General features: G+C 45.2%; 1 protein-coding gene across 1 annotated transcript in view; it reads right to left on the bottom strand.

Moving 5' to 3' along the window:
- Positions 1-2,972: 2,972 nt before the first annotated feature.
- The window catches only part of otud5a (OTU deubiquitinase 5a), a 16,157-nt gene continuing 8,725 nt past the window's right edge, over positions 2,973-10,404 (bottom strand). Inside the window, 7 exon segments of the mRNA XM_027275629.1 lie at positions 2,973-3,236; positions 3,747-3,818; positions 4,041-4,248; positions 4,374-4,559; positions 4,647-4,795; positions 4,878-5,034; positions 5,210-5,274. Of these exon segments, the coding sequence (XP_027131430.1) occupies positions 3,100-3,236; positions 3,747-3,818; positions 4,041-4,248; positions 4,374-4,559; positions 4,647-4,795; positions 4,878-5,034; positions 5,210-5,274 (974 nt within the window). The 3' untranslated portion in view covers positions 2,973-3,099.

Raw genomic sequence — 10,404 nt, 5'->3', positions numbered from 1 at the left:
ACACACACACACACACACACACACACACACACACACACACACACTCTAACGGTTCCTCCTCACACGTAGCGCGCGCTCTCTCGTTTCCTCTCCGTCGCGCACGCGCATACGCAGGCGACCTCGGTGTTTCTCGGTAGGACTCGGTGTTTCTCGGTAGGACTCGGTGTTTCTCGGTAAGACTCGGTAAAGTCCGTCACAGACCGATTTAAACAGCGTGACAGATCATCGGGACACGTCCGGTTTCTGTTCCCTGTCAAAATAAAAGTCATATTAAGAATTTACAAGAAAGTCCGAATTAGATCACCACGTCACCACGGAGGAACTTCCTTTTATGGTCTGAAAGCATGTATGCATTATTTATACCTGCTGTACCTGATTAATGTGTAACCAGCATGTTAATATGACTCTGACGTGACCTTTAACTGTCCTGCTGACAGAGGAGACATGTTCATGTCTTCAGTCTGGACGGACACGTCCACACACTACAGAGGACACACATCCAGACGACAAGAAGAAAAAGGAAACAAGAAGGAAGACAAGAGGAAGACAAGAAGGAAGGAGAGAGGAAGACAAGAAGGAAGGAGAGAGGAAGAAAGTGAAGGAGAGAGGAAGACAAGAGGAAGACAAGAGGAAGACAAGAAGGAAGGAGAGAGGAAGACAAGAAGGAAGGAGAGAGGAAGAAAGTGAAGGAGAGAGGAAGACAAGAGGAAGACAAGAGGAAGACAAGAAGGAAGGAGAGAGGAAGACAAGAAGGAAGGAGAGAGGAAGAAAGTGAAGGAGAGAGGAAGACAAGAGGAAGACAAGAGGAAGACAAGAAGGAAGGAGAGAGGAAGACAAGAAGGAAGGAGAGAGGAAGAAAGTGAAGGAGAGAGGAAGACAAGAGGAAGACAAGAGGAAGACAAGAAGGAAGGAGAGAGGAAGACAAGAAGGAAGGAGAGAGGAAGAAAGTGAAGGAGAGAGGAAGACAAGAGGAAGACAAGAGGAAGACAAGAAGGAAGGAGAGAGGAAGACAAGAAGGAAGGAGAGAGGAAGAAAGTGAAGGAGAGAGGAAGACAAGAGGAAGACAAGAGGAAGACAAGAAGGAAGGAGAGAGGAAGACAAGAAGGAAGGAGAGAGGAAGACAAGAGGAAGGAGAGAGGAAGACAAGAGGAAGACAAGAGGAAGGAGAGAGGAAGACAAGGAGAGAGGAAGACAAGAGAAGGAGAGAGGAAGACAAGAGGAAGGAGAGGAAGACAAGAGAAGGAGAGAGGAAGACAAGAGGAAGGAGAGAGGAAGAAAGTGAAGGAGAGAGGAAGACAAGAGGAAGGAGAGGGGAAGAAAGTGAAGGAGAGAGGAAGACAAGAGGAAGACAAGAGGAAGGAGAGAGGAAGACAAGAGGAAGGAGAGAGGAAGAAAGTGAAGGAGACAGACAGAGAACAGAAACAGCAGATAAAGACGAGATGAAGTTTGTCGACGTTAAAAAAAGAAAATCTGAACTTTTTTTTTTCAGAAACATTTTCCTCTTTTTATTCCAAGAAAAAAAAAGATTTTTTTCATCCCAAACAAGAAAATAAAATAAAACAAACTCATAATATTAATAATAACAACAATAATCAATCATTAAGAGGATAAGTATGACAACTCTGCTTTCTTTTTATTTGTCGCTTTTCTCTATGATGATATTGGTCGTGGTCAATTAAACATGCAGCTAAATAAGTCCGATGATGAAGATGATGAAGATGGAGGTGACGTGATGAGGAGGAGGAGGAGAAGAAGGAGGAGGAGGAGGAAGAGGAGGAGGAGGAGGAGGAGGAGAAGAAGGAGGAGGAGGAGGAGGAAGAGGAGTCTTCGCTGGCAAGAAAGTAAACGAGTCGGTCAACACAAACTGGCCGCCAGTGGGAGCTGTGATGTCATGATTTGGCCGCTATGCTAAGCTAAGCTATGCTAAGCTAAGTTAAGCTATGCTAAGCTAAGTTAAGCTATGCTAAGCTAAGTTAAGCTAAGTGCTGCAGCCTGTTAGCGAGGTTAGCTCGCTCGCTAACTTAGCCTACAGGCTACAGACTGCTCATTAGCATTGCTAAACAATGTATCCATCAGATGCTAAGCTAACAGCAGTGTGACTTGTTAACGGCGTTAGCAGGTGATAGCTCGCCCGCTAACGAGCATGCTTGGATTAGCATTCTTCGTCTGGTGCTAGCATTGGCAGCTAAGCTAACAGTTATTAAGAGTTAGCTTCAAAACAGAAATAAGACTTCAGGTGATAGCTCGCTCGCTAATGAGCATGCTAGCTTATCCTTCAATTCTGATTGAACACGTTGATACACGTTTTGAATCTTGATTAGCATAAATAAGCATAATTCAAAACAAAATGGCCGCCAGTATAAAAAGAGGAAGAACAAGCGGGAACTATTTTTGCTATCGGCTGCTAAGCTAGTTAGCAGTGCTAAAAGGAACTAGCTTTAAAACACAGTAAGACTTCAGAGATTAGCTCGCTAACTTAGCCTACAGGACGCTAACATATGCTGCTCTGATTAGCATATTTCATTGAAACCAATGGCCCTGATAGCCGCAGAGCTAACAGCCTGCTGCGAACTGAACGATCTGATTGGTTGAACAAAAATATTAAAAACTCTGTGAGGATGACGTGATGTCACGTGAGGAAGAGGAAATCACAGCTGACGCCACGTCAGCGCTAAGACCGAAACCAGGAAGAGGAAGGAGGGTGTTTGATGATGCTGGATTACTATTGGCTGGAGAGAAGGAAGGAAGGAAGGAAGAGAGGAAGGAAGGAAGGAAGGATGGAAGAGAGGAAGGAAGAGAGGAAGGAAGGAAGGATGGAAGAGAGGAAGGAAGGAAGGAAGGAAGGAAGGAAGGAAGGAAGGAAGGAAGGAAGAAAGGAAGGAAAGAAGGAAGGATGGAAGAGAGGAAGGAAGGAAGGAAGGAGCCGACAGAATGGAGCAGTGATGAGGGGATGGAGAAAAAACGAGTGTGCATTTGTTTGTTTGATGGTTTATTTTCCAGGTCGATCTCCGTCTGCGGGGGGCGGGGTCACAGGAAGGTGGAGGGCGGGAAGGAGGCGGGGTCATCGTTGTATCTGTGTGTTTGTGCGTGCGCCGGCCATCAGCTGCTGTCGGGCGACGGCTCCCTCTCTCGATGCATGGAGGCGGAGCTCTGGTGTTTCATGCTGTCCAGGTACTCCTGCTGGGAGACGGCGAGCACCGACGCCAGAATCTCATCGTCCTCCCAGTCCGTCAGACCTGGACAGGAAATGAGGTCAGAGTGACATCACAGCACTGAAACGTTACAGCGGTTGTTTTTTGTAAAGTTTACAATATATTGTGTGTATCTTGTCATTGGATGTAAAATTAGGACACGCCCCCCGAGTGCAGGACGGCATCATCAACAACAAACGCTAAAATACCATGACGACACCGTGTGTCAGCGTTTCCATGGTTACTGCTGTCAGTCAGCTTCTGTTGTTTACTGTCAAACATCAACAGGAAGCAGCTGGGCGTGGTGAGTGAGTGTGTGTGTGAGTGTGTGAGTGTGTGTGTGTGTCTGAGGTTATTTGAGGTGAAGCTGCTGTGTGTCAGTGTTTATCAGTGTCATCTGTTTCTGTTAGTCGTTGTTGTTATTCTGAACGCAGCACAGAGAAACACACACACACACACGACACACACACACACACACGACACACATACACTCGCTATTGGCTGCTGTGAACACCAATCAGTATCCACATGGACATGTGAGTTCAGGTGTCTTACCAAATGCTGTGGGCGACATCTCCTGCATGATGGCTCTGTACTCCAAATGATGACGACTCTGATTACTGGGACCTACACACACACACACACACACACACACACACACACACACACACACACACACACACACACACACAGGTTAGGTGTGTAGAAACCGTGTTGCTGAGTTCAGGTTTGGGTAAGAAGTCAGTGTCTGTGTCTGTGTCTGTGTGTGTGTGTGTGTGTGTGTGTGTGTGTGTGTGTGTGTGTGTGTGTGTGTGTGTGTGTGTGTGTGTGTGTGTGTGTGTGTGTTACCTGGCGCGCAGGGGGAGGGGGGTTTGCTCAGTATGAGGGCGGCTCCGGCAGGGGAGGGGGGCTTGTTGTTATTGGTCGACGGGGTGGTTGTGAGGTCAGAGTGGGAGGGGTCGGAGTCACGCTGCCGCGGCGACCGGGCGCTCCAGTCATCCAGTCCGCTCGAGGCCGCCGCCGTCGCCGAGCTGCAGGTGGCGCTGGCTTTACGGGGCTGAGAGAGAAGAGACGCTCAGGAAACCTTTTTCTAATCTAATAATCCAGCATCTCACGAGACACTCACAGGTGAGGTCAAGTCTCTATGGACCGCCCCCCCGCCCCCGTAGCCCCTCCCCTCACCTGTCGAGCCTGCTTCTCCTGGTCCTGGAGCCACTGCAGGTAAGACTCCCGGGCCACCTGCTCCTCGATGGCTTCGTTGGTGGCCTCCCAGTCCGTCGCTCTCTTCTTGTCCTCCAACATCTGCTGCTCGATCCACGACTCCTCCGACGTCTTGATGGCCGACTTCATCAGAGACTGCTCTGCGTACTGAGGGGGGCGGAGCAACAGGTGAGCACAGGTACACACAGGTGAGCATAGGTGAAGACAGTCTGTAAGAGGGTCTGGTTCTGGTACCCCGGGTTTGAAGGCGGGCAGGCCTAGTCCGACCCCGATGGTGGCCTTGTTGGGGTTCACCACGGAGTTGTAGTGGATGTTGCGGTGGTAGCTCACTCTGATTGGCTCGTCATTGTTCTGGTGGATGCCGTGGAACGTGTTGATTGGCTCTGTGGGGGAGGAGAAGTGGCGGGTAAGGATGGTGGATTGGCTGGTGGGACACGATTGGCTGAGGTATGGACGTGGACTCACCTGTGCTGTACTGATACACCTCCACAGGTCTGTTGTACATCTCGGCCATGGCCTGCATCTCGATGTGGTTACCATGGCAATTATTTTTCCTCTTCCTGTTGATGTATGTGGTGAAGTCCTCCGTCACGTAGTTCGAGAAGTAGTCTGCATTCTTCATCTGAGAGACAGACAGGAGGAGGTGAGACAGATAGGTCAGACAGGCAGGAGGTCAGACAGGCAGGAGGAGGTGAGACAGATAGATCAGACAGGCAGGAGGAGGTGAGACAGGAGGAGGTGAGACAGATAGATCAGACAGACAGGAGGAGGTGAGACAGATAGGTCATGTGACTCACCAAGTAGTCCATACAGTGTTTCCTGACCACTTCGTGCATGTCCTGATCTCCATACACTTGATCAGCTGAGAAAGACAGACAGACAGACAGAGAGACAGACAGAGAGACAAACAGACAGAGAGACAGACAGAGAGACAGACAGAGAGACAGACAGACAGACAGGTTAGAAGGATCACAGTGAGACTTAATCAATAATCTTTATTAGTTCAGCTCGTTACATACAAACATTCAGTCTGCGGTTTCCTATGTCCAGTCTTTACGCTAAGCTAACAGCTGCTGGCTCTGATCTCTGAGGACACACACACACACACACACACACACACGAGTAGAGGGGAGGGGGGGGGAGGAGACGGGAGGAGGTACATCGACATATAAGGACATAATACAATAGGGTAGACACAACAGATATAACACAGACAGGGAAATAAAAACATAAAGACAGATAGACGTAATACTGAGGCAATATACGGGGCCGAATAGGTATACATAGGAACAGTAAGTATAGGAAGTAAGAAAGAAGCAAAAGAAACAAACATATAGACACGGGGGGGTAAACATATATACGAATAGACTAACATATAAACAAATATACGCAGACAGTAAATATACAAGACAGACATAAACTAGGAGGCATATATAATAACACACAGTTATACAAAGACAGTAGTTAGCGTAGATAACAAAATAGACTATACGCAGAAAGTCTATACATAGACTATAATACAGGCAACATATATAATACACACATAGATAACAAAGAACATAAATGAGCGATAGACATAAAAAAGAAGATAGAATGACGGTCAGAGCATAATATAACAATAGGACATATAATACACATACATGTGTATATTGACACACAGGGAGACAGTATAAGAAATGAATATACGAGACCGGAGACATATATAGACAGACAGACGATGATATGAAGCAGAAATACACAGACATATATAGAACAAAAAGGGCAGATATATATATATATTAGGGATATAGTAGATCAATATATATATAATATAAAGATAGATATAATAATAAGGGGAGAAAAAAGAGGAAAGAAACGTAGTAATATGTAAAATAATGGATGAGTAGACGAACAGAATACATAATAACACTAAGAACAATATATGAGTGGGCGGATAAAGACAAGTAAAAAATAAAATAGACAGTATGAAGCATATATAAGGTAAACACAACATATAAAAATACAAGAGATACAAATAGGCAATATAAATGACACAATACGATAGAGTACAGCACAGACAATGACATGACAAGACCATATTAACGAGTAGACATATGTAAATGTACTTTATTTATACAGCCCTTTACACAGTCCTTTAACAGGTGATACCAAAGTGCTTACAGTAAGATAATAAATAACGAGAACAATAGGTGAAAACAAACAAAATAAAAACAATAAAAATGCAAACAAATTGAATAAGAAATAATAAACACACACATATATAGTCAATCATACTACTGGGTGTTTTAAAAGCCATCCTAAATAAGGTGGAGATTTTTTATATATATAGATAACAACGACACACACGACACAACAAATATATATATATATATATATAGAATATATAATCAATAATTATAGATATAATATATAGATATATAATATCTATATAGTCAAAATACAGACATACATACAGACATAACAATAAGACGCCTCATTAGAGCGGGTTGGTCGTTGGGGTCGTGGATACGTCAAAGTGTCCGCCATATTGGATGTGGCAAGAGTCTGCCCGTAAACTACTAACAGGAAATGGGAATGAACTTCAATAAAGCGCCTTGCTACAAAGGTCTCAAGTAATGTCTCTATACACACCCATTCCAAAAACACACACTAATATATCGGGAAACAAACAGGAAAACCAGGCAACCAAATACAACCGTATGTAACATTTAAATGATGATTATAAATGTTTACAGTCAGATATGTAAGGCAAAGAAAACACCAAACCAACGTATTGTTAACTTTTTCCTAATGCTGAGTGTATATAACAGCTACCTAAGTGTGTAACAACTGTTACGTAGTTGATGATAAATAAATTGAAAGCTATTTATATTTAACATTTAAATCCTGTGTCATATAATAACCAGATCCTGAAAATGGAAAAGAGGTGACATGAAAGAGTTTTCTGAAATACAGAGCACTAACAGTTACATTTAACTGTATAACGTGTGATGCGTGTGTGTGTGTGGTGTGTGTGTGTTGTTGGTGTGGTGTGGGTGTGCCTGTGGAATGGGAAGGTATACGTACGGGAATGATGAAAGGGCCACTAAGAGTTTGCGGGTCTGCCTTCAAAGACCCGGCTCCCCAAGTCAGCTCAACAGCTAGAGTTTACACAAAACTAAAAAAACTGTTTTCATTCATGTTATTGTGGTGTGTTGAACGGAAGTGTGTGTGGGTGTTAATCATAAGTTGGGTGGTGGTGTGTGGTTACTGTGGAATGGTTTACCTATACGTGAAAAACTGTGTGAATGTGTTACTGTGATGATGTGGTGGATAATAACTGTGTTGTTTCGTGGTTACTATGTGGTGTGTGTTGTATACGTGGGTCCTGTTTACTTGCTGATGTTTGTGTGGGTGTATGTGTGTGGTGTGTGGATGTGTAATAGCTAAATGTGTGTGGGGGTGTTGTTACTAGTGTGGTGGGTCGTGTTGTAATAACTGTAGGTGTGTGTTATGTGTGGTCTGTGTTGACCTACGTGGTGTGTTGTGTTCACTAACTTGTGTGGTATGGTGTTATTACTGTGGTTGTTGTTAATACTGATGTTGTCTGTGTTAACTGTTGTGTGTCTGTGTGTGTAGTGTGATTACTGTGTGTGTGTAAATAAGGTGCTGTGTATTTACACTGTGTGTAAAAGGGTGTGGTTACTGTGTGGTGTTTTAACTGTGGGTCCCTGAATAGATCTGGTAGTAGTGGTGTTACTACTAAAGAAAAGTGTGTGTGTGTAGTTTATAAGCGTGGTAAGGGGAAAATGGTGGGGGTAATCCGTGGTAACGGGGTAGTGGGTCAAATGATATAAGGTATACTAGGGAAGGAAATAGAAGTGGAGGTAACAGTGAACGGAAAATGTTAGATGGGTGAGGGAGGTGGGAAATGGTGGTACTGTGTGTATAAGATAAATGAAGGGAGGAGAGATGTTTGAATAACTGTTGGGGTGGTGATTGTGGAATATGAAGTGGAGCTATAGAGAAACTAAAAGCAGAGTGAAGAATGACGTGGTTGTCAATGGGTTATATTGGTAGCGTGTGATGCATAGGCTAGTGGGGGGCGGTAGGTATATGTGTGTGTGTGTTTGAAATATGTGGGTAGTTGTGGTGAATGTTTGGTGTGTGATTACGGTGCTGATGTAGTGATAAGAATGGTTACTGTATGTGTAGAGTGATTTAAAACTAGTTGTGTCCTGTTAAGTGTGAAATGTCTACTGATGAATGGTGTGTGGGATATACTTCTGGGTGTGTTTTACTGTGGTGTCTGTGTGTGGGGTGTGTCTGTGTGTGTTTAGAAATACTGTGTGTGTTTTGGTGTGTGTGTGTGTGTCTGTGTGTGTGTGTGGGTTTCCTGTGTGTAATGTTTTGATGTGTGTGGTGTGTGTGTGTCTAGTTGACGTTGTTGTTCGGATAAAAAAAGGTCATCTCACTTCTGTTTTCCAGGTAACTCATAAATTCTTAAAGTCACAGAAATCATCTCTCAGCACCCACAACACAAAGCACCCAAGCACGACACACACACACCGCACGACAACAAGGGGGAGGCGAGAAAACAGGAACAGGCAAACACACCGGGCTCTGTAGAACAAGGCGAAGAATGGAGCAAAAGGGTCAAAAGGGGGGTGAGGAGTGTACAAAAAAACGAGTGTGGGTGGTGGGATGACGAAGGGGGTGAAGACGACGCAAGAAACAACGAAAGCCAAAAAAGAAAAGGGGAGGAGTACGATGACAAGAGACACCGATCGAGGCAACGGGTTTTTCTTGAACAATTCCCGGGACCAACAGTGTATTACCTCTCCTGTAAAGAACAGCAAGGGCCGGCGCATCTTGTCACCTGTACCGGGTGAGGGGGATTCTTGGTTAATGAGTGTAGTGGTCGTTTTGGATGTGAACCCACCCTCATCCCATTCCCACCTGTCAATATCCGGCCTCGCCAGTAGCACCCAAATACTCTGAACGTGTACGTACTTCAGTACTTCAAGCACCTGCTAGAGTTCCCAAATACGTGTTTGATTAGATGAGGAACCAGTGAGTACATGTGCTGGACAGTACAGGGCTCGTGAAGTGTCGCAGCTCCTCGCTCTCTTCGTTCTCACCTGAAGACTAAAATAGAAAACGTGATGTCACCTGTGCGCGCCACGGGAGACACACCTGTAAACGTTTACCTGAAGTTCGTATGTTTGGTACGAGGACGCGTGGTGTTGGCGTCCAGTTTTTGACAGATGGTAGTCCGGCTTGTGGTCCACGAGTCAGACCAGAACCAGAAAACCGCCGTGTGTTAATGAGGTGTCACTTCCTTGTGTGTTTGTGGGCGTGTCACACTGTGAGCAGGTTTCCCCGCTCCCAGCATGCACGTCTCTGTGTGCGGCTGAAACGGTTGAACTGGGACCGGATCCGATCCTCAGACTGTGGGGCTGATCCGAACACATCGGATGATCAGCTGACATGAAGCAGAATTGTTATGCTGATTCATTCTGTGTGTGTGTGTGGTGTGTGTGTGTGTGTGTGTGTGTGAGGTGTGTGTGGGTGTGTGTGGTGTGTGTGGAGAGTGTGTGTGAGGTGTGTGTGAGGCTGCTGTCGTCTCTGTCCTCCCTGCCTCACCTAGTTGAGGGTTTGCTACGTGAAATTTACAAGACACACACACACAAAAACAAACACACACACTATGAGAAAGAGGAAGTAGTCGGTGAAGTTCTGAGAATCACTGCGGTGACAGATATGTGCTAACTGCAAATCAGACCAAGATCAGCTCATTACTACCTGTGTGTGTGTGTGTGTGTGTGTGTGTGTGTGTGTGTGTTGTGTGTGTGAGTGTGTGTGTGTGTGTGTGTGTGTGTGTGTGTGCCGGGTGTGTGTGCGTGGGGTGTGTGGTGTGAAAGAACCTCTATCCAAATCGTTCCACACACACACGGTGGTGTGTGTGCAAACAGTCGATACAAAACGAACACACAGTGGAAACAGCGCGTGC

This window comes from Larimichthys crocea, unplaced genomic scaffold, assembly GCF_000972845.2.
Source record: "Larimichthys crocea isolate SSNF unplaced genomic scaffold, L_crocea_2.0 scaffold148, whole genome shotgun sequence".
In the NCBI taxonomy this organism is placed as follows: Eukaryota; Metazoa; Chordata; class Actinopteri; family Sciaenidae; genus Larimichthys; species Larimichthys crocea.
This window is presented reverse-complemented; position numbering and strand designations above follow the sequence as displayed.